Here is a 25,843-nt window from a genome sequence, read left to right as displayed (position 1 = left end):
TAACCCTAACCCTAACCCTAACCCTAACCCTAACCCTAACCCTAACCCTAACCCTAACCCTAACCCTAACCCTAACCCTAACCCTAACCCTAAGTTTACCCTCACTGTCTATTTACAGCCAGTAGAAACCATCCTTTCTACCCTACCAAGCCTCACGCATCATAACATTTGCGCTACTTTAATAACTGCCAAATACTTTAGCATGTAATTCTCTAGCCTATACTAACCATTATCATTGCGCAATTTTAACACTGCCAAACTGCTAATTAATGCACTTTTGTATAGCATGTCTTTGTATTAATGGTTGAAAAATACAACTATTGCATTTAAATACAACTAGTCTGCCTAGTCTGCCTAGTCTTTACGCCTTTGCTGCTTTACCTTATCTAACAGCATTATACCTTCTACTTGCATATGCTTTTTTACTGCCTTGCAAAACTTGTCAAACAAATTACCTTGCTTTTTGGTAAATATATATAGCAGCTAGTCTTTATCATCCTATTCCTATATCTACTGCATGTAACATAATAACTTGCAATACACTTTTTTGTAATCTGCCTATATATCCTCCTTTATCTACCTATCAAATAGCTTTTTTTGCTTGACATAAATCTCCTTTTTGTTAATCTTAAACAACATTGCATGCCTGCGCTGCTTTACTATTGCCTTTTTTGCCTACTCTATTACCTACTTTATGCTTTCCTATATCTACTGCAATACTACCTTGTCCTTGCTAATTAGCTTAACTATGCTGCATAACTAGGCTAAGTCTAAATGCTTTAAATGCATTAGCTAACTAATGCAGTCTAACTACCTATTTGGCTTAGCCTTTTTATCACCTGCTTTAATTAACTGCCTTTTTGACTTAAACTGTGCTGTCTAGGTTGCATAGATTTATGTCAGCTACTTTTTTAATATCTCTGCACCTACTTTTGCTACTATTGCTAGCTTACTGCCTTAGCTAACCTTAAACTACTTGCTTGCTATATGCAACTGGAAAAACTGCTAGCAATGCATGCTTGTTATCTATAGCACTAGCTACTTCTGTTTCGCCTTTTTTACTACATTGCTGCCTTTGACCTATTTGCTTTTCTATCTATGCTTTTTCCTACAATAATTTCTTATCTACTATTTGCCTTGCGTAACAAACCTATACTTATTGCATTGCAACTTGTTAGACTTAGGCAGCGCAATAAATAAAATTAGGTTAACTATTAGTAGCAGAAACTAAAATGTCTGCAACTTATCCTAGTTTTGCACAATACCTTCCAATCTCTCTACTACTTTTATAACTTCTGCTTGCTGCCTTGCATTTATATAATCATGCTTTCTATGCAAATAGGTTTTAGCCTTACCTGCATAACATCTAACCTTGCATTTTATGCAAATAACAAATAGATATTTAGGCAAGCAGTCAAATAGCTTTATAATTTCTTGCTTAAACAACAATATCTTAATGCTTTAAACTATTCTACTCAACCTTAAAATCTCAGCCTTTTTCTACTTTTTTGTTTACTCTTATTATGCTATCTTTGCATTAAATAGCTGCTTTGACTAGTTGTTAGTCTTTAACCCTAGTCTATCGCAATCTTGCTCTAACCTATCCTAACCTTAACGCTTACAATTCTAACATAGCTCTACCTTTTTGCACTTGCTGCTTAGGAAACTAAAAGTTTCATAGCTAGATTTTTCTCAATTTGCTAATTAAAAGCATACTACTTTTGTTTATTTTGGCCAAGAAAAAGTCTTTAGCAGCTACTTTTCTTTTCTTTACAACAGCTACCCCCTGTCTTTAATTATAGGTTTGCAATTTGTATAGCGTTTTCTTTAGATAACTACTATATAGCTTAGCTATATTTGAAGGTAGGCTAAGTCTAAACCCTTTAAATGCATTAGCTAACTAATATAGTCTAACTACCTATTTAGCTTGGCTTTCTTGTCGCTTGCTTTAATTAACTGCCTTTTTGACTTAAACTATGCTATCTAAGTTGCATAGATTTATATTAGCTACTTTTCTAATGTTTCTGCACTTACCTTTGCTACTACTGCTAGCTTGCTACCTTAGCTAATTTCAAACTAACTGCTTCTAAAGCCTAACTAGAAAAATTGCTAACAATGCATGCCTGTTGTCTACAACACAACCTACTCTTGCTTTGCTTTTTTCACTACATTACTGCTTTTACTCTAATCATTTGCCTATCTATAATCATTCTAGCAATATTGCTGCATCTTTCTTACCTTTATGCTAACAAAGTTGCATTAGTTGCATCTTAAACCAACAACTAGTAGCTTAATAAATAAGATAGGTAAGATAGTAGGTAGCAAGAACTTAAACTCTTTCAACTTATCCTAGGTTTTTGTAATGTCTAGGATTTGGCTTATCAATTCTGCACTCCTTAACTATTTGCCAAGCTTGATAGACTTATGCTTTGCTTGCAAATGACTAATAACCTTGCCTGTCATGCATTTAATTCTACACTTGCATATTAAAAATAGATATTTAGGCAAACAAACAAACAACTCTATAGTAGTTTAAATGCGTGTCTTGGCTAACTACTAAATAGTTACAACTATAGCCTTACACTACTGTTTGCCTCTATTTACCCTAGACAATAGGCTAATGAGGAGGAGAGACACAAAACCACTTACCTACCTACCTCTCAATGTAGTATACTGCTTCTAAAGCGTAGGCCCCAACGGCAGTAGCCACGTGATTGGCTGGCAGGCAGATGGAATCGTGCTTCTTCCTTACCTCTGGCGCACGTGACTGGTCAGGTGACCCTGATCAGCCCCGATATGTCTCGCGGTAGTGCCTAAATCTAGTCGTGTAAGTAAGGTAGGAAAACGCCAGCGGCGTGATCAATTGAATTGAAGGCGTAAGGAAGGAATGGAATGCGGTAAATCAAGTATTATTGCGTAGAAAGCTTGGAAATAACTAAGGTGTAAAGAGTGCTGCTTGTAAATCCGTGTAAGTCTGCGTAATTGATGATGATCTTACAATTTGAGGCCCTAATCACGCTCTTATATGGAAGCGCAGAAAATCTAGTCCGAAGCTGACTCATCCTAGCCTGAAGCGGCCCGTGCCTTTTCCATTCACCACGTTACTAATGCATTGTTAGCCTCTATAATGCCACACTAGCTTAGATAATGCTAACAAACAAAACCTACAGCTTTTCCCACCTATAAGCATTTTACTAACTTGAAAATGGCACCAAAGATTTCGCCTGCATTTAAGCTTTATGCGCATGCCGATTTTGTCAATTTTACTGCTGAAAATGTCTACAAGCTCTGCCTTCTGTTTCTCTACAAGCTCTGCCCCTTGTCTTCACTAGCGCTATTTCAAATTACATGACATTTTCTACAAGCACAGCCTGTGCTTGTCGCTGTATTTGGAGGTAGGCGTAAAGAAGGAATAGAATGCGGTAAATCAAGTATTATTGCATAGAAAGCTTTGAAATAACTAAGGTGTAAAGAGTGCTGCTTGTAAATCTGTGTAAGTCTGTGTAATTGATAATGATCTTACAATTTAAAGCCCTAATCACGCTCTTATATGAAAGCGCAGAAAATCTAGTCTAAAGCTGACTCATCCTAGCCTAAAGCAGCCCATGCCTTTTTCCATTCACCACGTCACTAGGGCAATATTAACCTAGGCCTTCGAGGCGTAAAGCTAGTTACTGCGAATACTCTTTAGCGCTGTTCATTATATCGCCTTCTTTTATTAGCCTTAAAGATCAACGCAAAATATACACACCTCAACCCAAAGTTACAGCAAAGCTGCAAGAACAATACAAAGACTAGATAGGTGCCTCTTAGCCTTGCATCACCACCTTCTCTAGGCCTAAGGGCATTGCCAACGGCTTTTCGCTTGCTGTTTTGCAGACTAAAAGAGCGCTCGCTACCCACAACGTATTTCTCCTTTTTACCTCGCCACTCTCGTCAAACCTCCTTTAAATCACTACTTAGTTCCATTGCATTTCAAATCCTCAGCCTAGACCCAGCGAGATACAAGACTATTGGGGCGCTTCACAAGGTCATAAAAGCCACCGGTGCTTAGACGCAACCCCTGGGGTATCGGTGAAGAGCCTAGATCGCATCATCAAACCAAGTCAGCATCAAAGCGCACCGGGAGTCAACATTGAAAGATAGCCATTCAGAAGATCACAGATTGCGACTGTCGTCGTAGTCTTTGCCAAAGGTGGTAATATCAATAGCCTCCACCTTGATCCTGCAATTCACAAGCCCATTAGAGACTCTGTGTAGTTCGTCGACACTGGTTGCAGCCCCTTTTAGGAGGGCATTGTACGTCCCGATCTAATCAGAGAATCCACTATAGTTAGGGTTGAGTTTGCCCTCCCGAGGGGTTGTCGGATGCGGGACGTAGGGTGCAAGTTACGATGGTCTAACATCAAATCTGATTCTCCATTGCTTTGCGCAGAGATAAAACAACTGTATAAGATTGTCTAATTATACACGAAGGGAGCCAACGCACTCAACTAGAGAGACGCTTACGAGGGTGGGTATCAAGATCTCCTAGCCCAGTGACGCTGATCATTCCAAAGGTCTCCTCCGTGTTGATATCTAGGGTCATACGGCGCATTGCCCGGGGCTATAGCATCAGTCCCAAACTCGAATTGATTACTATTAGGTTGGCGGTTCCACCTCGACGTCTGGGTATTAAAGACGTGCCTGTTTGGTTGGACTGGCACGCCCCAGTTTCGCACAAGTGTAGCCGCAGATTGGCCGCGCAGGAGATCAACCCCCTGGCCGCCGAGCCCGTTGACATGCTCGATGAATTGGAACAGCAGCTGATTGACGGCGTTGCCGCCTCGGAGTGCGTTCCGCGAGGCCTGATTCCAATGGCGGTAGGCCCTTTGGCTCCCGCGGGGGGTGTTTCGCTGGGTGGCGCAGTTGAAGATGTCTCGGGGGTTGGTTCTGCCATTCAACACCCACGCGCCGTCTGCGGGACCCTGAAGCCCGGCGCGCCCCCGCCGCGAAATGTACCTGCCGTGCGCGACATTGATGGAGGTGATACCGAGACCCTGAGTGTTGGGGCCGTTTGCGTAGTTCGCACCGCCGGCGAAGTGGATGTGGAAGACGGCGAATGGCTGGCCGGTGGGTCCCATGAGGGACTGGTCCATTCCTGTTGTGCCTGTCCCTAGTAGGTATACGACTAGAGAAGGGAAAAGAGAAATGGCAGTTAGCGTAATTGACTGGCAACATCAAGTTTTGAGTGAGTCGCTGGTATCACTCACTCTCCATTTCAAAGTCAGTTGATGCTGACGGCCCATTCCCCAAGTTCTGTCCAAAGCGGAAGAAATTATAGAATTCGGGTCTCACACGTCCATCAATAATTGCCTGGAGGAGATGTCCAACTCCTGGATTGACCTGTGGATTGAAGGGCCCCTCGCCGGAATACCAGTCAAACTCGTTGAAGACTCGCTTGTTGAGAGAAGTCTCGTTCAGAGAAGTCGTCTCATCACCATCTGACAGGGTTCGCTTGGAGCTTGTCCCCGTTGGGATGACCTCACATATGCCACTCGTGGGGACGGCAACCATGGCGAGGAAACCGTCAACACAATCTCCGAGGCAGCAGAACAAGTCGGCAAGAGAGCCAATGGGATCACCGTCGTCGCCATCGGGAGATCCAGCCGCCAGAACTTGCAGATTGCCCGAGGTCAAGGCATGGAATTCCGGCGATGCATTTTGCACGCTATCATTCCAGACATCCAGGTCGGCCTGCTGCTCGGAATTGAGGAACACACCGGGCTTGAGCAGGGGATACAGCACCGCAGCCATATCCGAGTCCGAAACCTGCTGACCGCCAAATTGTCGTGCCGACACAGTAGGAGACGTGATGCTCCGGCGGGTAAGCAAGTGAGAGTCACACACGCCATCGCGAATCCACCTGTTGACGAACTCGGCAAAGTCCTGCACACTCCTGGATCCCAGCGACCCGAGGGCAGGATCGCAGCAGAACGACCCGTACCCGCTCGCGCACGACGGCGCCTGGTTATCCGTCGCCATCTCTACCTTGCCCGCCGGACAGCCCGGCGTGCACACATTGTGGAACGCGTTCCGGTACCACTGGCAGTTGCGCACCGGCGGCGGATCCTGGCAACACAGGCTACGATAGCCTAGGGTGCATGACTGCGCCCCGCCGTCTCCGCGCAGCGTCTGCGTGAGCTTGTTGGGGAAGTCGGAGGGACATGCCGCTGCCTCGTTGGCTGAGGCTCCGCAGAGAGGAGGCGAGCCGGCCCACGTGCATTTTGCCCAGATGTTCAGCGAGTTGGTGCCCTTGCAGCACATGCTGACCTGGCCGCCGTTGGGGCAGAGGTTCTCGCCGATGCCGAATAGCTGGTTGGTGCTCGCCACGGCGATCTCGCCGGACTGGCATTGCCCGTTGCAGGTGCCGGCGTTGGTGTCGGCTTCGACCCTCCATTGGCACTCCGGTACTTGGCCGAAGGGGCAGCAGAAGAGGCGCGCGTTGACCTTGCCGCCTACGGCACCGGGGCATCCAAGTGGGTTGGCTGGCCACGTGGACTCGGCGACGGTGTAGCCGGCCGGGCAGGAGGTGGAGCACGCCGTCCACAGGCAGCTACCGAGACCGTCCCCCAGCTTGACGATTCCTACGTTGAAGTCGTCGAGCTGGCCCGTCGCTCCCGCCAGGGCTCTTGCGGCGGTGCCGGCCTTGTCGTCGAGGGAAGCGGCCCACACCATGGTACCGCCGAGACAGTTCCTGTTGGCAAAGTCGACCTTCATCTTGAGGGTCGTGGCGTCGTCGTAGGATACCCAGTTGTCGTCGCCGTAAACGAGGATCTGGGCGGCGGCCTGGGAGTCCAGTCTTGGCGTGTAGCCACCTTGGATGAGTTGCTGGATCTCCGCATAGCCCAGCGTGCCCTCGCTCTGGGTGCACGGCCCGGCATCACCGCCGGCTGTGAATACACATCCAGGGGAGGTGCAAGATGGATCCGCGAGCTTGAAGCTGCGTCCGTAGAAGCCCAGGCCGAGGACGACGTTGGAGGGGTTGATGTTGTTGCGCCAGAGAAGCTTGAGCCCCTCGTCGATCTCGGATAAATTGGTGTGGGCTTTGACATAGGGACCTTCCCATTGGTTGATGGCATCCCAAGTACCGTGGATATCATAGCTGCGATTCGGGTCAGGGTCCAGTCAGGGTCTTGGAAGATAGCAAGCAGCAGGACAAGAAGGAAGACGTACGTCATCATGTTGATCCAGTCAACGGCTTGCTCAATGGCTTTCACGTCAAAATGTTGCAAATACCAGAAGCTAGATGGGAAGGTGACCGTAATGCCCCAGTTATGACCAGTTGCAGCGAAGGCGCTGCGCATGTTGCGAAGCATGGCGGGGAAGTTCTTAACATCTTCGGGCCTTCCTCCGCGGTCATCTGCTCCAGGGTACTAATTGTGAATAATTAGCGTGATTAGTCTTGTAGGTAGCATAAGGTTAATGGGGCCAATACACACCTCCCAATCAATGTCTACGCCATCGAATCCATAGGTAGTCATCATTGATATAAGAGAAGAGAAGAATCGTTGCTGATTAGCAACAGAACCAGCCAGGTCGGAAAAGGTAGTCCGGGTTGGGCCAGGGTCGTTCCTATCGGTTGAGTGTAATAATTAGCACGTTGAGGTTATGTGGTTCACTCAGCATGACAGACGCAACGTACATAGACCAGCCGCCGATGGAAATCCAGACTTGCAGTCCCGGATTCATCACTTTCAAGTTGGTCAAACGAGAGTACAACTCCCTGTCGGTGTCGATCATGGGCGCCACCTGGAAGGTGTTCGGGTCGATGAGGGCAAATGCGAAGTTGAGATGAGTGTAGGCACCAGATACGAGATCCTCGGGAAAGATGGCGCCGCATGGTCGAGTGATGCCCCATCCTTCAAAATACCCAATCGTCCTCTGTGCCGCTGAATTGCCTGAACAGCTCGGACTGGCCACGACATTGCCGCCGCAGAACTCTTCGGTCGTTCCACCTTCACATTCTTAGTCGAGGACAGAAGCAGGACGAAAGGACCCTTACAGAAGCCAAATCTGCTACAACACACGTTGAGCGGGCATGCCGTATTGGCAGCATAGGTGGGCCCCCAGTTGGCTGGGTCACACTCTGACTTGCGATCGCAGTTGTTGATGCAGTTGCCAGGACCACAGAATTCTGTGCATCCTATTAGCCTCGTTGCTTTCGATTATGGTGATGAAGTAACTACCTGGGCCCATTCCACAGATACCATACGTGCCGCAGCAGCCGACAGCGCATTGCTTGGTCGCAGAGCAGGTGATATCCTGGCCGGGATCTTGAGAAGCCGCGAGGGGCAGTAATGCCACCAGGACAAACGAGAGAACCCCCGTTGCCCTCATCTTGCCTCGGATGGTTTTCGGGTTTGTTCTAAAGATGATGAAGAGGTCGATTGTATCAAGAATTGTAGAAGTTAGAAGAAGAGGGCCTTGATCACATTATATCAGGCCTTGTGTAGGACAGTGGTGATGGCACTGCAGCCGCTTCCTGTTCCGGTTAATACCAGAGACCTGGAGCTGTTAGCCAATGTAGCTATACATGCCAGTATTAATGATTGCTACTCCGATGAGTAGACAATGTGGATACTGCCGAGATCAAAGGAGTCGATAGTCTTGGGAGATTCGCACATGTGCTCAGTAATCGTTGTGGATGCTACGCTGAGCCGCACCTCGGAAATTATCACTGGACCGGAGTTGAGGATATTTTGACGAACTCCGTGAGCTCTGCCCTTTAATCTGCCCTATGAATTCCTGTAGGCCCCCCGTAGGTTGGCTCACGCGGGCCAAACTGTCATGGATCTAGGCGCTACCTGCTCTAGGACGACCTCTCTGGTCGGCCCGTGGACCGTAGTGCTGACGTTGGAATAGGGTTAGCAGGACCCCCGAAGTGACCCTGACCACAAATTTCATGCAGCTGTTCCAGAACCATCGATGATACCGCCGCTAATTACGGAAATTAAGCTCTCTGCACAAGCCTTTCGCCTCCACCCCATGCAGGTACACAGTAATTTGTCATCTCGTGCATTGGCCTGACTCATCACCTTCCTTATTTAGCAAATTTTTAGCCCCAGTAAGGCCCTGTAAGGCCCTGTAAGGCCCTGCAAGGCCCTGCAAGGCCCTGTAAGGCCCTGGGTGATGGTGGCCATGTGCAGAGTCGGCACCCCCCTAATGATACCATGCGGAACAGGGTACCGAAAATTGCTGTGTACCGCTTCAAAACCCCTGCATGACGATGGTCCCTTTCGTGCACTAGCGATGTGATGTGCCTAGTCAGCGCCCTACATTGAGATGATACCACGTGAGGCCGAAACACCAAAATGTCTCCGAAGTGATTTCGCTAATAATACGAGTTGCAACGTTGAGATCTTGGCAGTGTAAGCACTTCCGCTAGTGTATGGCTAAGCTGAATCAGCGGGAAACATCGAGCTGTCGGATGAATTCCAAGTTTGGGGCCACCCCTTTACCAACTTCGGCGTATTTGCTACAGGCCATGGCTTCCTTCAAAAGTGCTGCCGCCGCATGCCGTTGAACTTCAGGCGTTTGGACTCGACATCAAGTACACCCACCGCGGAATCAAGAGCCCTCTCCTACAGATAGGGTCGCTCAGACAAGGGAGAATGCCCGTCATGATCCTCCAAGGACCGACCATCCATTCCGTCATGTCCCTGTTGACAGCCACTCTGCTGTTCGGCATCTCTGCAGCCAACTTCGTTCTCTTTCCCTACATGGGGAGCGATGTCGTCGACGCCGATAATGGCTTTGGTAATACCAGCCCTATCTCAGACTCTTGTGCCCAAGCACTCAATGGCACAGTCGAGTGCGAGACGCGACTCCAGTACATGGTAGGCTCATTCACACCCTGGAACGACTCTGCCACTTCGTCGGCTCTGTGTGCGCAGACATGCCGTTCGTCTCTGGACAATTACCATTCTACCACAGAGTCCGCCTGCGGTTCCGTGGATGCCTTCGATGGCCTTCCAGTTTCATGGCGAGGAGACCAGATTCGTGACTATCTGAACGTCATGTGCGCCAAAGACTCGGCCTCGGGAGAATACTGCGTTGGTAAGTTGGCCCACCAGAGCACCATGGAATTTCTTATTAATGCTCCCCGTTAGATGTCCGTCAGCAGCAACTTATTTCGCATCCCGGGGTTGCTCTACTCGATCTTCCCCATGATGTTCTTTGCTCCGACTGTCAGATTGCTCTCTGGCGAGCCATCCAAGGGTCGCCGTACAATGGTTACGACGACAATGCCGCAAAGACTTGGACCGCTGTCCAGCTAAGTCCGTATACTCCCTCCTTCCCGCCTCCTTGACGATTTATTGGCTACCGCCAATCTGTAATTAGTTGACTGACACTCGTCGACGTAGAGTGCGGAACATCATACCCCACGACAGTGCAGACTGTGAACCTTACACTGCCTGGAGTGGAAACCAACAGCACTGGTACCTCCTGCGCCAGCGGCCACACTTACACGGTCAAGCCTGGTGACACATGCCACAGCATTGCCGTCGCCAATTCCGTATCAGAAGGCTTGATCTGGGCCATCAATAATCTGAAGGCTGACTGCGGGTTGCTCGCCGTTGGTCAGGAACTTTGCTTGCCCAATACCTGCACCACCACGACAATGTCAGCCAACGATACCTGTTTCGGTATCGCCCTTGATGCCCACGTGAGATATTCCGCTTTCCTCAACTGGAACCCAACCATTGATTCGGCTTGCTCCAATCTGAACCCGAATGGTTCGGTGGTCTGTATCTCGTCTCCATACGAGACCTGGAACAACACGGCAATTCCGGGCACAACGCCAACAAAGACTGCCGAGTACGCATTATCGACGTCCCCAGCGCCAGCCCCCACCGCCCACGGCACCACTCTGCAGTGCGGTAGCTGGTATGTCTGTCTTCCAGGCGACGACTGCGCACGGATTTCTGTCCAGTATTCCATCTCCGTGGACCTGTTCAATCAACTGAATCCCTCCGTCGACGAACTGTGCGACAATCTCCTCCCAGGTTTAGCTTACTGTGTGCTCCCCACGGTAGACTGGGATGCTGAGGCCAACAATCCACCACCAGATAACTCGACCACCGTCGCTCCTCCCGCCCCAACCGAAAGCGGCACGACAAACCAGTGCTATGTCTGGCACGTCGCGCAGGCAAACGAGACGTGCGAGCTGATTGCCGCGTCATTCGGTATCAGTTTCCAGACGCTGCGATTCTGGAACCCTTCAATCGACGAAGACTGTTACAACTTCAACGAAGGCGAAGCCTACTGCGTGCGTGGCGCCGTGTGGCCGACCGAAACTAGCGTCCCAACCGTAACCCCAACAGGCAGTTCACCTCCCTCAACCTCGACCTCCTCGTCGTCGACGTGCTCCAAGACATACACTGTCGTCAGCGGAGACTACTGCTCCAAGATCTGGACCAGCTTCGGCCTCTCGGAAGCGCAATTCCGCGCCCTGAATCCGTCTCTCAATGCCGACTGTGACCTCGACATTGACCAGGTCCTCTGCGTCGCCGGACCCGGCTCCGGGACCACGCCCACGTCATCACCACCGTCCAGCCAGCCAACCACTACCTCCCCGCCAACAACGTGTGGGAAGACGTACACCGTCGTCGGTGGGGATTACTGCTATAAGATATACGACGCAAACGGGCTTACCGAGGAGCAATTTCGCGCGCTGAATCCGCAGCTGAATGAGAATTGCGACTTGGATGTCGGGCAGGTTGTGTGTGTGGCGCCGCCGGGAGCGGGGACGCCTACGACTACGGCTCGGCCGACGACGACGACGACGACGACGACGCCGGGAGCGGGTTCGTGTAAGAAGACGTATACGGTTGTTGGGGGGGATTATTGCTATAAGGTTTATACTGATAATGGCTTGACGGAGGCGCAGTTTAGGGCTCTGAATCCGGGTCTTGATGCGGATTGTGCCTTGGATGTTGGGCAAGTTCTTTGTGTTGCGTAATTGGTGGTCTGAGGGTTATGTACATGGAAGCTTGAGAAAGATTAGCGGTGGTATCTTACTATAACGAGTGAAGTTCAGGGTTAGATGACCCCAGTGAGAGAAATAACTGCAGCTAGTCATGAGAGCGAGAACACAAGTCACGTCAAATATTGATAAGAGCATAGCAATGCATTGCATCGCTGGTATCCATGCTTCATATAATAATTATCAATCCTTCCACCCCTCCACGCTTCCGCCCTTCCAGCCCTCCACTCTTCCACCGTTCCACCGTTCCAGCCTTCCATCCCTTCCATTCATCCAGCGAATGCCTTAGCTTTCTTGGGAGCGGCAGCACCTGTGCCCGTGAACACGGGAGGGCCGGGAATGACGTATGTCTGAGGAGCTGAATGATCATTGATGTTGAACTGATCCAACCACAGTTAGCACTGACTTTGAGAACCTTTCTTCTTCTTCTTCTTCTTCCCCTTCTCCTCCTCCTCCTTCTTCTTCTCTAGGGGGCAACATGTCACTTACCGAGATGTTGGGGTCGGACTGCTTGCAGTACCCCGGAATGGCCGCCTTCTGCGAGGCGCTTGGCTGAGACGTGCCAGAGCCGGTGATAACAATCTGCGCGCACTCAGGGTACCACTGCGGGGTTTTCGCCTGATGCAAGGCGATTAACTCGTGTCGGACCAGGTAGTTGCCTGGGGCAAGTCCTGCTGGGATCGTGCTAGTCCATTGCTTATTCCCGCCCACAAGTTTGGCAATGTCCCAGCCAGAGTTGGTTTCAGAATCTAGGAAGACAGTAGTGCCGTCTCCATGGAAGCCAGCTGCGTCGATCTTGAACCATTCAGCGCCAGACCCATCGCAGCCATGAAATGCACCTGCGCACTTATACATCCAGACCAGGATTGGGCCCTGGCTATGTGTCCACTGTTGCCAGGTAGCAGAGATTTTGTCGCCTGGCGCAGCCGTTGCATTCAGGGTTGCCGAAGTGCCGCCATTGCAGCGGAGTTTGGAGTCTGTGGCAGACATTACAGGGTTGTAATCAGGCCATTGCCACTGGATAACATTGGGAGAATTGGCAGGGGAGAAGCCTTGGTATCTACAAGCTGTTGATTAGCTATTACTTCATGTTGCAAAGTTTCAAAGTGTACCTGGCCAAGATTCACAAGAAAGATGCTCACCCTGGGTAGTTTGTGCCAGCAATAACGTAGCTAGTGACAGCTCCGTGGGCAGCAGCCCCTGCTGCAAACAGCGCGACTGTGCTGAAGACTGTGGAGATCATGATGGATTCCCGGGTTTGGTAATGCAGATCGAAACGACAGAAAGTTGGAAAAAGCCAAGAAGGCCAAGACTTACCAGAAAACGGGAAGCGATGCGATTGTTATTATATCAAGTCTATAATACTATGAGAGCTAACATCTCCCCCATCTTCCCCCGGTTTTCCACTCTTGTCTCTTTATCAATTCTCCAGCTAATAACCTAGTGCTACAGGATATTGCACGTTAATTAACACATGACGGGTTCCACGGACAGGGATTGGTGGAACCGGCTTTTCGGCAAGCGACAAAGGTGGCAATCACGTTAATATAAAGTACCCGCGTCGCATGTGCCACCCTGTCATCCTCCGCAGTACCGGAAAGGAAGGCCGACTTTAATAACGCCTGGAACGAAGTTGGAAAGACAAGGCACGCGACAAGTGACTAACGCAAGATAATAAATATAACGAGCAAGTTAGAGCAGAATGGTATGTAAGGTGCTCGTTTACATCTTCCATATCCTTAGCAATGACGTACACAATGAGGCCAATGAAAGTATCGGAAATTCATCCCGATGAGAACGGCCTCTCACGGAGCAGTTGGACTCACCCTCTCGTGGTGTCCTTTCTATGCAGCTCACAAGACATCCAATCGGACTTCGCCTTGGGAATTAACATGGACATCACGTTCAAGGAGCAGCTGGACTATTCTCTCGTGGCCTTCCGCTAATGCCGCCTGCAAGATGCCCCCAATCGTCTGCCTTGGGTATTTGTCAAACTGGAAACACCTACTTGTTTCTGACAAAGTAGCTCGGATAGGACCGAGCCGAGCCCATAGGCGGCGAGTGGCAGTATGGGCGGCAGTTCGGATGCCGTCATCCGATCTATCCTTGAACTTTTATCGTTTTCGGTCTAGAGCTCAAGCACACCCCGTTGGGATGCTTGTTACAACGGTGCTATGTGTAGCCTGACCGAGGTCTCCGGCCCAATTCGTCACATGGTCCAGTACATGGTACACACGTACCCTATGTGCCTGAGCACCATCACCTAAGACTCCAGACTAAGCACTCGATCAAGACGCGACAACTCGTACGGCTACAAGGAAGACTTAATATTAGGCACACACTTACTGGTTCACACTTTTTCAGTTCTAACGCAAGTTTGTAGGTGCCAGTGAATGGACTCCAGCGACGTGGGTCCGGGTTTCGGGGAGCTCCTAGGGATGTACACATCCAAGTGCCTAGTGTCTATCCGCCCGTCTTTCCAGCCCGAAACTTCTGTACCCGCCGTAGATCACTGAGGATCCTCCTCTCTTATTTCTCGAGATCGACCCGCCGCTTCACGAAACTCGCCTCGGCCCTCACGAGAGCCAACTGCTCCTGTAGCTCGGGTTCAGTTTCGGCATCAGCACCAATTGCCGCAGCCTCCTGCTCGACGTCAGCGATGAGTGTCTCCACTTCCGGCGTCAGGACCACGGCCTTCGGTAATCCGAAGGTCATCCTTTTCTCTGCCACAGCCTCGTCGGCGCCGACGCTAGGTGCTTCTCTTCCAATTGGCTGAATCTTCTCTGTCACCGCAACCGCTTTCTCGGGCGTCTTGATCTTGTGCGGCTGAGGCATCTCGGGAGGCTTTGGCCTGTCCAGAGACTGCGGATTTACAGGAGGCTGCAGCTTCTCAGGAGGATGCGACTTCTCCGGTGGCTGTGGTTTATCGGGAGGCTGCGATGTCTCGGGAGGTTGCGACTCGGACTTCTCGTGAGGCGCTTTCGGTGTCTCGGCCCCGGCTGACGAGGGGGTTGAAGACAATATCGTTCCCCTTCTTCGACCCGGCGGTGAAAAACGCTTTGACGGCCTGGCCGACCTCCTTCGCCGAGGTCTTTGAATCCACGTCAGCGCGAATCGATATCTCGGCCTCGAAGCCAGGCTCGAACGCCCCGTCCGCAGGCTTGGCGCGCCTGAGCAGCAGCGCCGTCTGTAGCAAGTGCGGGATGCCCGACTCCGTGTCCCCGTTCTCCGAAAGAGACCAAATGACGCTGTTGCTGGGGCGCTTCTGACCGCTCCTGTCGAGCAGGGTGCGCTTGTTGCCTTGGATTCTGGCGTGGTCCGCGAGGGTAAGCGTGTCCTTCCTGTGCCATGTTTAGCCCACGCCGGCCTTAGCGGGGCCGTAGGACGCCTCAATGCTCGGGCTGACGTTATGGCTGACTTCGTGCGTCTTCGTGGACTTCATGATGACGAACGTGTGCTCGTGTGTGATGGCATACACCTCGCCCACCGAGAACTTGAGGATGATCTCGGCCGACTTGAAGCGCGCCGTGCGGGCGCGGGGGACAAAGGCGAACTGGAACACCACCAACGTCGCCGGCGAGCCGCCTACCACCATGCTGCCATGCACGATCTCCACCTTGTCGCACTTCACTGTCAAGCGGTCCTTGCCCAGGTCCTTATTAATGAGATCCTTCGGCTGCTCCTCGCCGCCGAGGTTGGTGCCATTGATGATGTGCTCTACCTTGAGCACGATGCCGCCCTCATCATCATCGTCGCCGCCTGTTTCCTTGACGAGGACGACATCTAAGTACGTGTCGGCATCCTCTTTTTCTTCGTACGCGCAGGCCATGGCAAAACACTGCGTCTTCACGGGAGAATGGTTGTGTGTGGTGCCTCGGATGTTGAGATCGCCAGGCTACCTGCTGATGTTTCTGCAGGAGCAGTGCGCAGAGTAGGAACCCTGCGGCAGCATGAAATCCTTTTAGTGCTGTAATAAAGACAGTTCACACGCTATCTGCTCTGGGCCACTGCAGACTGCCACGGTCCAGAAGGTAGGGCCAATAATGCGAGGATGAGCTGAAAATCAGTAGGCCGTGACGTGGGCCATGAGAGTCGCGCAGCAGGACAGGCAATATAACACGAGCCTAGGGTGATTGTCACCCCGGTACGAGCTGTAGTCCTAATTGCTGGCTCCCGACCCCTTACACCCGCAACTCAGTCCACACTATTGCATGGCCAGGTACGCGTCTGCACCGCCGCTGTGCAGCACCAGGTCGATGAATCGGTGCATAAAACACCAATGTGCTCGCAGGATCCAATCTCCGCCGCCTCAATCAAATCAAGAAGCATCCAGGAGTTCTCCGGCACATGTGGTGTATAATTGTTGGGTTGTCTACTCTAGGAATGCAGGAGTGTAGCTCTCTTTTATCGAGGCAAACCCTAACTAGCACCGAAGCTCTAGCAGGGAGCATGGACCAATTGCCCGAGGTAATCATCTAGCACCTCAGGTCGCTCCCTGTTGATAGCTCTTGATTATCCATCGACACCATCATTGCCAGCCAAGGGCAACGCATTGCCCAAGTCCCCCCCCCCCCCCCCCCACACGAACTCCACGCCAACCTCACATCCAACAAAGACGGGGAGGTTAGCCAGAGTAGCCTTGGTATGCTCGACCGTGTCGCTGATCGGCGCCACAAAATGAATCCCGTCCATGGACGACGGCGAGAGGTTTCCATTGCAAGGTTTGTGCTCGCACACGAAGTTGATGTGGATGCTGGGGTGGATCTCTTTGAGGGAGCCGCACGTCTTGCCGGTCCTGCGTCCGGCCTTGAACACGGTGCTGGTGAATGGATCCTGCACCGACGCGTGGATGAGCGCCTTCTGTATGACAGGATCGCCGTCGACAGGGTGTATGGCGCCGACTCGCTGAAGTTTGATAGCCGTATGCTGTTCGGTGTTGACGAATGAAATGATGGCGTCCCAATCTAAGGCCTGTGACCCGTTGGGGTGGCCTGGTTAGTATTGGGTTGGCCTCTAGACCGGGAGAGAGGCAATGAGGGAGAGAGGGAAAGAACGAGAGAGGTGACGTCTCGAGTTCCAATGGGAAGTCGATAGCAGGGAAAAGGGATACGTTCGCTAGAGAGGTGATCAAAGGTTCCAATACTCTTGTTGTCAAGCTGATCAGGCCCAGTCAAGGACGAAACCCGATCCAGTGGCGACTCTGCCAACTCCTGAGGTACAATAAATACTGCCTAGCTGATGATCAAACGTGTAGACTTTGTCGTATTTCTCTGCATCAAGCTGCTCCTCCTCGGCCTGCTTAAGCATCTGGGCTCGGTTTTGAGTGGTTATACCAATGATCTTGAGAGACACATGTGCCAACGATGAGTTGTCAATCTTTTGTTTTCCATTCTTCAGCCAAGCCTCCTAGGCTTTGCTGTCAGAGTCGGATAGGCAGTTGACGACACTGGAGTTTGTAGATGGGTGAATTGGTTGTTGTTCGGCTAGACGGAATGGAAGAAGTTAGCAGGGAGAAAGGAGAGGAAGGAGACATTGCAATGCAGGGCAGTGTGGTACAGTGCAGGGCAGAATGGGTAGAACGTGCAGCTCAAAACATGGTGGCAAGTGAGCGCCAGATGTTCCACAAGGTCCTTCCCTGTATCGCAAGACATGACCCGAAGTTGAAGATAGCCGCCCAATGTTCCAGTGCCTGGCACGCCTGACAGTCCAATGCTGGATCCAAGAGGGTGAGTGTTTGAGTAGCAGTCCTCATTTGAGTAGCAGTCCTCAATGGAGCCTAGGTCCCGGAGTGTTCGCTTGTGGGAAGACAGGAAGGTATCAGCCTCGACAACTTCGATCGCAACATCGCGGAGAACTTCGAATCTGCCAGTCACTACAGCACCCTCACATTCGGAGTGGCCCAGTTTCGATCAAGGGCACCGCTCCTTTGCCGGCCTGTGTATCACCCTCCTAAACGTGCTTCCCGTCCCAGACCCCAAGCTGATGCTGGTAGGACATCCCAAGCGCTACGCCGACAGCCGTCGCCAATTGGGGAGTTGTCTAGCTGGAAACAATGCAAAAGGCGAAGGCAGCACAGGCTTCTGCAGACACGCTCGTGTCATTCCCGCCGTCAAGTTTGGCCTAGGGACATTGGATGGGATGTGGCAGCTTAAGAGTAACTCACAGCGATGCCGAGGCAGCGTGATATCCCAGACGCTCCTTATCGCCTTACTCTTGAACGTGACGATAATACAAAACAAGTTGTGACAGCGTCACTTCAAGATTGGCGAGGGGCAGCCCTGCCTGCCCTGCATTGCGCTAACACCTTGCCTCGCGGAAGGAAGAGGCATACAGTTTTGCAAGGTCGCGGGGGAAGCTCTGCCGAGAGTGGAGACACTGGATCCCCGAATAGACAAAGCCCCATTCAGTCCAACATGCTCTCGTGGCTAGTTGCACCGACGAACCATGCTCACTCTCGGATTCGTAGATGAATGAGGCGGAGGATGCCAAGAAGCAACAGCCATCCTCGTTGCTGGTGTCAACCTGTCGTCAGTATGGTGGCAGTAGAGTTCCAGAGACTCTCGTGCCTGGGATTCAGTTAATAGTATCATTATTGATCTATTAATTATTAATTAATCTATAGGAAGAAATCCCAAGTCGTTCCAGTTCTTCCCATCGAACAACACCTCCTTCACCTTCCCGCCGCTCTGGAAATAGCATCGGTTCATATCTGTCGCCGTGCTGATAGCAACCTTGTTCTGGTCCCATGCAGCCTGGGTCACGCAAGCGATGTTTGTGCCTTTGTCCGCACCAGCCAGGGCATCATATGTCTGCGGCCCCTTCCAGCCAGACTCGTCGTCCTGCCAGATAACCTGCAGCAACCCGTCCTCATCTTGGTACAGGCTGTAGGTGTTGACAAGGTTGTATCTTCGGCTATACACAAAGGCAGCAATCGATGTGTCGGCCGGAATGCTCTTGCCAGAGAGCGGCTCTCCTATTGGAATATCCCCGTCAGCATCGCCCTCGTAGCTGGGATGTCCGAGGGAAAAGGGGCTGCCACCGCAGGTTAGGTTGCGTACCTTGAGACCACGCCCAGTCATCCTGAAGAGTCCCGTTCGTACTCCCGATATAGGTGCTCAAGTACCCAGCCGCGTTGCGGTACAGAAACGCTCCAGAGTCAAAGAACTTCGTCGCCGCCGACACCAGCGCCATGCCTGAGCCAGACGACCCTACAGCGTCCCCCAGCGTGTAGTTTTCATATTGATCCTCACCGATCCAATGTATCCACTTCATTTCCCCGTCTCTATTCTGCGCAAGAACGTGAGGGTGGTACCCGGTGAGCCGTGATGTGCTGTCGATACGCATCGGAAAGTCGTTGATGTCCGCTGAATCGCCCGTTGCGGGTGTGATACCGGACCGGAATTGCTGGCCGCGGAGTATAGAGCTTCCGTCGACGTAGTAGAGATACAGTTGGGGCTATGTGTTTTTGGTGTTAGATAGCTGTATGATGCGAGTCCTCGTTCGCGAGTGAGGTACGAATCTTACAGGCACAACGTGTAGCCAGGTGCCGGCTGCCAAGGGTGTCTTAGCCTTCGGTGCCAGGTCATCCAGCTTTACCGGTGGTGCCCACTTGTCGGACACGCTCGCGTAGTCGGAGAAGCGCAACACATTGTCGCGGCCCTGGTAGAACAGCCGTATACTGAAGTCGCCGTTGCCACGGAAGCCTGTCACGGCGAGGCTTGAGCCTGGTTGGATGGCCTTCACCGTCTCGTTGTGGCCGCTGGGGCTTGAGGAGTTATTCGGCGGGGATGAAGGGGATGAAGATGAGGATGAAGATGAGGAGGAGCCTTTGTGTGAGTTTCTGCTTCCCACCACCCCTCCCACAACGGCGCCAATGATGACCGCAACAACGACCACACCGCCAATGATCCACCATAACCGATTGTGTGATTTCTTTGGTGCTGAACTTGGATCGGCTACCGCTGTCGACGTCAGGTCATGCTGCGATTTCTCTCCCCCATAGTGTACAGGAATTGGAGTTGTCGAGTAGTGGTTTTGATCTGGTGCGACCTCGAGACCCGGATAATTTTGATGTTGAAATGCATCCACCTCCAAACCTGGATAGCCTTGACTGTAGGATGGAGCCACCTCCAAACCGGGTTGTTGGTGCTCGGCTGCTGACATCGTAGACACCCACGCGCGGGGGGGACTGGAAATTAGAAGGTTTGGATTACTGGTAAGACAATCAGAGTCGGGGGGGATGAGGAAGGTGGGCAAACATCGCCAAACACCAAAGGGAAGTGATGACAACCTGTGAGCAAAGTGGTTGGGGACCAGAGGGAGCAGGAAGAAAGCAGCCACATATGTATAGGTATGGTATGATGAGGTGGTTAATTTTACTGGACACACAAGGTCCAGGCCTCCGAATCCTTCGCCCCACCACCACCAGGATTTTCTCGTGTCCCTGCACACACAAGTTATTATTAATGGTTGGCTTGTACGGGTGTAAGACCTTGGCGCATCCTTGTGGCGGCGAGCGTGGGATGTAATTCGCAGATTGAAGGGGTCAGGCACAGCTTGGCAAGGAGTGGCACGGAAGACCCCACCATGTATGTACATAGGTGCAAGTCACGGCGCTTCCACAAAAGATTTTCAAAAAAGTCCACGTTCACAGTGACTGAGAGTGGGGGGAGACAGAGTCAGAGAGAAAAATGTTTTTGAGATGGTAGGTACGCTACCCTGTGAAACCCTGGTGGAAGTGTCAAGTGGTGGAAACAAAAACCCTCGCACGAGTTACCCTGTTTACTAATAGGTTAAAAGTATCCACTAACAATCTCTCGTGGCTTTCCCCCCGAGTATTATTAAGGAGTGACCTAGAGAAGTTAGTGACCTGGGTAACTCGTGCGAGCGTTTTTTCTTCCACCACTTGGAAAAATATGACGTCTTCGTCAGCTGATTGCTCATCAAGATCTTTTCCAGGCCAGCATACAGTCTTTTGATCCCTCAAGTGTCGTACCAAAACAGCTGAGGATGTCCAAACTTCCATCATTCTTCATGCCAGCTGAATGGGCTCCGCATGCACGCACAATTCTAGCATGGCCGAGCCTGAGAAATCCCACCTTCTTGACCTCCCAGTCCATAGCAGCTGCGACAGACGAAATATCATCTATCGCAGAGGCAGTGGCACAGTTCGAGCCTGTCACCCTCATTGTCAGCAGAGAGCGTCTTTTTGCGGCTCAGGAGAGATTCAGAAACGTCTCCTGCAAGCACAAAGTCCAATTACATCCCGTCGCCGGCAATGGGCTGAACATCTGGATGAGAGACATTGCACCCACATTCGTGGTCAGCAGCCAAAGACCCGGAAATTCGAGCGAGCAGGTGCCCCAGAACAGTCCCCTGCTGCGCGGTGTTGACTTCAACTTCAACGGTTGGGGAAATCGACATCCAACCGAGACATGCTCCGCCTTAGCCCAGATGTTGCTCCACGACACCCATACAGAACGAATCCGGGCTAGCATCGTCACAGAAGGAGGTGCGCTTGAAGTTGACGGGGAAGGCACCCTACTAGCCACCGAGAGCTCGATGATAAACGAGAACCGGAATCCAGGCAAGACACGCGAGGACATCGAGACCGAGCTCCGGCATCAACTTGGCATCTCCAAAATCGTCTGGGTTCCTGGCATCAGAGACGCTGAAAGCACCGACTGCCACATAGATGCTCTGGTGCGGTTCGCACGGCCCGGATTTGTGCTCCTCAGTCGACCGACTGGCGTGCGAGAGGGGATCTGGATGCGCGTCTACGAAGAGACTCGAGATATTCTTCGCCGGTCGCGTGATGCCAGGGGGCGGCCTATCGAGATTATTGACATTCCGGAGCCCGACCTAAGCCGGCTAGACCTCGGTCATGATGTGTTGGCGACTGTGGAAAACGCGGATCCCTTGTCGCCAGTGATGAGTTATGTCAACTATTACCTTCCAAATGATGGGGTAGTTGTCCCTCAATTTGGGGATGAGGAGGCCGATGATGCTGCTGCAGAGATCCTACAAAGCGTGTTTGGTCCTACCAGGCAAATCGTGCGGGTTTACATCAAGGAGTTGCCAATGCAGGGCGGGGGGATTCATTGTGCTACACAGCAGGTTCCTTTCCACGGGTTAGAGGGGGTGAAGGACGGGACATTGTAAAAGTGACAGTTGACTTCACTCAATGTCACTATGCAGCTGCGAAGTCATAAATGATTAGACATTATGCGTGCCAAACTTGGCATCGGCGATGCTCTCCACGCGGGCGTATATGTTTTTGAAGTATAGCTTCTTGAGAATGCTCGCTTCAGCCGATCGGCCATGTCTTCGGGATCGAGTCGACCTTGTTGAGCAGTGTGGACAGTTCTGTGCGTATCTCCTCCAACTTAGAATCGCCCATCGATATCTCATCGACCACTTCCTTCTAGAGTCGCGCTCGATCGCCTGGTGAACTCCCATAAGCTCTTCCGTACTCTCCAAGGACAAACCGAGTCCTCCTTCTTCCCTCGCAGCAAGCTTAGAGTTGGCAGACGACTGTTCTTCACTATGTACCCCTCAGTGTGATGTGAGGGAATGGTGGACAGTCAGATTGTCTTACTTGAGGTGAGTGACAGCTGCAAAAGCACTTCCAGGAGGAGAGAGTTGAGTTTATAGTCGATGGCCACAACCCCTTTCTCCTTCTGCACGTTGTTCCATTTCACGTGAAGACTACGCCAAATTTTATTCCCTTCCTTGCGTTTCAGGACCACAAGAATGCAGTTTCTTAGACACGGCCGTGCAGTCGCTGGCGAGTTTCTCGAGGAATTCGCGGTGTCGAGTGTCCTCCTCCTTGACTTCGGCTCGCAGGGTCCTTGTAACGTCATCCAAAACCTCGTCAATTGGCTGGGAACAGATGCGTGCAACTATCGACACTGCAGTCTCCACTTTCCGGAAGCAAACGTCGGAGAGCCTTGCTCCGCCGTCTTCAACTCGGAATAATAGCCTCATTTCCCAAACTTTCCGCAATTTTCCCGAAGTACGGATAACTAAAGTATGTTTTCTCCCCAAACAAGGCTCCTCGTATGGCGACCTTGGCGTAAAAGCTATTGGAGAATGTACTGATGTGCTGGGTTAACTCTTCAGATGAAATTATTAAGGCTATTCGGCAGAGAATGGAGTTGCTTTCGCCGCGGAGATTGCGCCTGGAAGTAACTTGGCGTATTTTACAGATATATATAATTACAGCCTTGAGCTACTTGAGATCACTCTCCTTCTTCTAATTCGCTTTCTGTCTCTGGCGTCGTGTCTTTTCCTTGTCATACCCACTACTCAAGACCCTGACCATGAAGTTTTCCCTTCTCCTCTTTACGGCAAGTGCGCTTGCAGCACCAAAGCAGCAGCGCCGGGATGTACAGGCGGACGTGCGGGACCTTCCCGTCGTCAGGGAGGGTTCGGCGCTTTTGCTCGATGGGAAACCGTGGAAGGCGGTGGGACCGAACGTGTTCTGGCTTGGGCTAGACGAGGATGCCGGCTACCCCACCAAAGGCAGGATCACGGAGGCCATGGCCACAGTGAAGGCCCTGGGAGGGACTGCGATCCGGGCCCATACTCTTGGCGTTAGTGTGGAGCACCCTTTGAGCGTGATGCCGTCGCCGGGGCAGGTGAACGAGAAGGCATTCGACACCATCGACTGGGCTGTTTACCAGGCTCGGGAGTACGGACTCAGGCTATTGGTTCCTTTGACAGATAACTGGGTATGCTAGGCTTGTAGGTTCTGACGCTGTCTTCACTGACTTACATGATGGGCAGGACTATTACCACGGCGGGAAGTACACTTTCCTCCGCTGGGCGGGCTTTGCCCTCACGCAGAACCGCGACTCAAAGAACCCGCAAATCCAGCAGTTCTACACAAACGCCACCATCGTGGCATCGTTCAAGGACTATATCCAGAAGCTGGTTACGCATGTCAACCAGTATACAAACATATCATATGCGGACGACCCCACCATCTTCGCCTACGAGACGGGGAACGAGCTCGAAGGCCCCGTATCTAGAGACTTGGACGTGCCGGTGGCTTGGGTCTCCGAGATTGGGAAGCTCCTCAAGTCGCTGGCGCCAAAGAAGCTAGTGGTAGACGGCACCTACGGCGTCAGCAAGGCGCACCTGGACGTTCCCGAGCTCGACATCTTCTCAAACCACGGCTACCCGGTCAGCGTGTCCAAGTTGCAGTCGGACTTGAGTTTGGGTAAGACGAGCACCCACAAGGTCCCGTCGCTGGGGAGGCGATGTTCGTGGCTCCGCTGCTGACATGACCGTGAAACAATTAGTGGCGACGGTGAATAAGACGTTTTTTGCAGGAGAGTACACCTGGAATAGTCAGGCCGGCGGCGACTCCTCCCTGGCCTCCTTCTTCCAGGCCATCGAGCAGAGCCCAATAGCCTCGGGCGATATGTTCTGGAGTCTGTTCGGCCACAATGTCCCTGACTGCAAGGTGGGTGATCCCTATCTGCGTTGATTCTTTTTTTCCGTCGGAAGCTAATTAACCCCGAATCAATCCAGACTTTTGTCAACCACAACGATGGCCTCACCTTGCAGCTCGGCAACCCAGCTAACTCGGCATTCACCAATAGCCGGATCCAACTGATCCGGCAACACTTTGTCAAGATGAGCCAGGGTTTGACTATTGCTGCGGATGCAGCTCTCCCGGTTGTGCCGTGCCCTGCGCCAGAAGTCCCAGCAGATGATAATTAGATGAGGGTGGCACGCTATCAGCGCATACGTGGACATAAGCAGACGGAAAGCTGTCTAAATGCTCATACAACCGTGCTAGAAGCCCGAAATCGTCATGTGTCCTAGTTTCATCCGTCCTAAAGGCTGTGTTGCTATCAAAACCCAACAGTCCCTTATCACGGAGCTTCATGCAGTATTGGATTCAGAGTTGTATAATGCCATTCGTACTGGGTTCGTTTCGTATTACAAATGGAACATCATTTTCCTGCTTCTCATAACATATCGTACAGTCAGGCATTCAAGCACTTAAAAGCAATAGTCAAACTTAATAAATCCTCATTACTGGCACCTTTTGTATTTGCGCCTCGTAAGGTTGCCGGCTTGTCCAAATCAGCAAGACCAGGGAATCTAAAAGTCCTGCAGCGCGTCAAGCGAGTAGTCCTGCAGGGCGGGGATATTGACAGCGACGGCGACAAGATGCAGCCTCACCAAGCTACAGTGCAAGGCTTGGTAGCCAGGGCTCGGCTTGCGTGGTGTACACTGGTCGGGTGGTCTTCCCAGAGATCCCGGGCTCCTTGGAGCAACAGTGGTCAAGTCCTACATCCTCCCCAGTGGCGAGATAACCCTCCACATAATCCACACCCTCTACTCCATGGGTCTTCCAAGCCATCGCCATGTAATCCGAGGTAGACACATGCGGCCCCGCGTAACCTCGCCCTCTACCTCGGCTACAGGGGCAGCCGCAGCGTGGCGGACACGTACCTGAAAGGGCTGCCGATCCTAGAGATTGCCGACTCGGTCCGCCTACTCTATTATCCAGAGCTATCGGCTCCTATCCAAGAATGTCGACTTCGCCACCGCTGTCAAGGCGGCCAGGACGACCTGGACCGGCCCAACTCTAAAGCAGATGCGCCAACCCCGCCCCAATCACTACTCCTTCCGGCTAGTAAAGCGGCCGCTCGGCAATGTCCCCTCAGCCGTCCCGGGGGGGTCAATTCCCAGCTGGCCCAGCCCGCTGTGAACGACCGCGATGATTCCCAGGCCGCACACCCCGCCGCATTTCTTTACGTCTGAAGGCCTGGCTACCCTGTTTAGCGAGAACAGGAC

At 51.7% G+C, this 25,843-nt stretch overlaps 7 protein-coding genes across 7 annotated transcripts; 3 read left to right on the top strand and 4 right to left on the bottom strand.

Annotated features, from left to right (window-relative positions):
- Positions 1 to 4,399: 4,399 nt before the first annotated feature.
- QBC33DRAFT_613274 (glycoside hydrolase family 18 protein) lies at positions 4,400 to 8,413 on the bottom strand. Its single transcript, XM_060432530.1, has 8 exons — positions 8,229 to 8,413; positions 8,045 to 8,176; positions 7,685 to 7,997; positions 7,482 to 7,614; positions 7,216 to 7,415; positions 6,217 to 7,144; positions 5,253 to 6,183; positions 4,400 to 5,170 (listed from the first exon to the last, which is right to left on the bottom strand). Exons 1-8 carry the CDS (start codon positions 8,377 to 8,379, stop codon positions 4,521 to 4,523), a joined length of 3,438 nt encoding a protein of 1,145 aa, XP_060280566.1. The 5' UTR covers positions 8,380 to 8,413; the 3' UTR covers positions 4,400 to 4,520.
- A 1,115-nt stretch (positions 8,414 to 9,528) lies between these two features.
- On the top strand, positions 9,529 to 12,142 carry QBC33DRAFT_613273 (uncharacterized protein). Its single transcript, XM_060432529.1, has 3 exons — positions 9,529 to 10,098; positions 10,152 to 10,319; positions 10,407 to 12,142. The coding sequence occupies exons 1-3, from the start codon at positions 9,654 to 9,656 to the stop codon at positions 12,002 to 12,004; spliced, it is 2,211 nt and encodes a 736-aa protein (XP_060280565.1). The 5' UTR covers positions 9,529 to 9,653; the 3' UTR covers positions 12,005 to 12,142.
- A 71-nt stretch (positions 12,143 to 12,213) lies between these two features.
- On the bottom strand, positions 12,214 to 13,271 carry QBC33DRAFT_595750 (cellulose-growth-specific protein; the record flags this gene model as incomplete). Its single annotated transcript, XM_060431850.1, has 3 exons — positions 12,214 to 12,408; positions 12,518 to 13,088; positions 13,171 to 13,271. 3 exons carry the CDS (start codon positions 13,269 to 13,271, stop codon positions 12,298 to 12,300), a joined length of 783 nt encoding a protein of 260 aa, XP_060280564.1. The 3' UTR covers positions 12,214 to 12,297.
- A 1,286-nt stretch (positions 13,272 to 14,557) lies between these two features.
- On the bottom strand, positions 14,558 to 15,857 carry QBC33DRAFT_595745 (uncharacterized protein; the record flags this gene model as incomplete). Its single annotated transcript, XM_060431849.1, has 3 exons — positions 14,558 to 14,944; positions 15,033 to 15,369; positions 15,415 to 15,857. The coding sequence occupies 3 exons, from the start codon at positions 15,855 to 15,857 to the stop codon at positions 14,558 to 14,560; spliced, it is 1,167 nt and encodes a 388-aa protein (XP_060280563.1).
- A 2,743-nt stretch (positions 15,858 to 18,600) lies between these two features.
- QBC33DRAFT_547813 (uncharacterized protein) lies at positions 18,601 to 20,334 on the bottom strand. The gene is made up of 3 exons (XM_060428781.1): positions 19,553 to 20,334; positions 19,087 to 19,483; positions 18,601 to 19,001 (listed from the first exon to the last, which is right to left on the bottom strand). Exons 1-3 carry the CDS (start codon positions 20,189 to 20,191, stop codon positions 18,640 to 18,642), a joined length of 1,398 nt encoding a protein of 465 aa, XP_060280562.1. The 5' UTR covers positions 20,192 to 20,334; the 3' UTR covers positions 18,601 to 18,639.
- Positions 20,335 to 20,673: 339 nt separating this feature from the next.
- On the top strand, positions 20,674 to 22,667 carry QBC33DRAFT_547807 (uncharacterized protein). The gene is made up of 2 exons (XM_060428780.1): positions 20,674 to 20,732; positions 20,828 to 22,667. The coding sequence occupies exon 2, from the start codon at positions 21,038 to 21,040 to the stop codon at positions 22,187 to 22,189; it is 1,152 nt and encodes a 383-aa protein (XP_060280561.1). The 5' UTR covers positions 20,674 to 20,732; positions 20,828 to 21,037; the 3' UTR covers positions 22,190 to 22,667.
- Positions 22,668 to 23,349: 682 nt separating this feature from the next.
- QBC33DRAFT_497999 (glycoside hydrolase) lies at positions 23,350 to 25,046 on the top strand (the record flags this gene model as incomplete). The annotated part of the gene is made up of 4 exons (XM_060425608.1): positions 23,350 to 23,760; positions 23,816 to 24,251; positions 24,334 to 24,497; positions 24,566 to 25,046. The coding sequence occupies 4 exons, from the start codon at positions 23,350 to 23,352 to the stop codon at positions 24,755 to 24,757; spliced, it is 1,203 nt and encodes a 400-aa protein (XP_060280560.1). The 3' UTR covers positions 24,758 to 25,046.
- Positions 25,047 to 25,843: the final 797 nt, after the last annotated feature.

This window comes from Phialemonium atrogriseum (genome assembly GCF_030411735.1).
Source record: "Phialemonium atrogriseum strain 8032-3 unplaced genomic scaffold QBC33scaffold_25, whole genome shotgun sequence".
NCBI classification, from domain to species: domain Eukaryota; kingdom Fungi; phylum Ascomycota; class Sordariomycetes; order Cephalothecales; family Cephalothecaceae; genus Phialemonium; species Phialemonium atrogriseum.
Note: the sequence above shows the minus strand (reverse complement) of the source record. Positions and strands in the feature narration are given on the sequence as shown.

What these genes read in the sequence shown, in the direction of transcription:
- QBC33DRAFT_547813 (XM_060428781.1), bottom strand. Translation starts at nt 20,191, where the DNA reads ATGTCAGCAGCCGAGCACCAACAACCCGGTTTGGAGGTGGCTCCATCC. An exon ending in CCTGGCTACACGTTGTGCCT is followed by an intron (nt 19,484 to 19,552) that starts GTAAGATTCGTA and finishes AAAAACACATAG; the next exon opens with CCCCAACTGTATCTCTACTA. An exon ending in TGACTGGGCGTGGTCTCAAG is followed by an intron (nt 19,002 to 19,086) that starts GTACGCAACCTA and finishes ATATTCCAATAG; the next exon opens with GAGAGCCGCTCTCTGGCAAG.
- QBC33DRAFT_613274 (XM_060432530.1), bottom strand. Translation starts at nt 8,379, where the DNA reads ATGAGGGCAACGGGGGTTCTCTCGTTTGTCCTGGTGGCATTACTGCCC. An exon ending in GACTGGATCAACATGATGAC is followed by an intron (nt 7,145 to 7,215) that starts GTACGTCTTCCT and finishes CCCGAATCGCAG; the next exon opens with CTATGATATCCACGGTACTT. An exon ending in GCGGAGCCTCAGCCAACGAG is followed by an intron (nt 6,184 to 6,216) that starts GCAGCGGCATGT and finishes TTCCCCAACAAG; the next exon opens with CTCACGCAGACGCTGCGCGG.
- QBC33DRAFT_547807 (XM_060428780.1), top strand. Translation starts at nt 21,038, where the DNA reads ATGTCCAAACTTCCATCATTCTTCATGCCAGCTGAATGGGCTCCGCAT.
- QBC33DRAFT_613273 (XM_060432529.1), top strand. Translation starts at nt 9,654, where the DNA reads ATGCCCGTCATGATCCTCCAAGGACCGACCATCCATTCCGTCATGTCC. An exon ending in CTCGGGAGAATACTGCGTTG is followed by an intron (nt 10,099 to 10,151) that starts GTAAGTTGGCCC and finishes GCTCCCCGTTAG; the next exon opens with ATGTCCGTCAGCAGCAACTT. An exon ending in TTGGACCGCTGTCCAGCTAA is followed by an intron (nt 10,320 to 10,406) that starts GTCCGTATACTC and finishes TCGTCGACGTAG; the next exon opens with AGTGCGGAACATCATACCCC.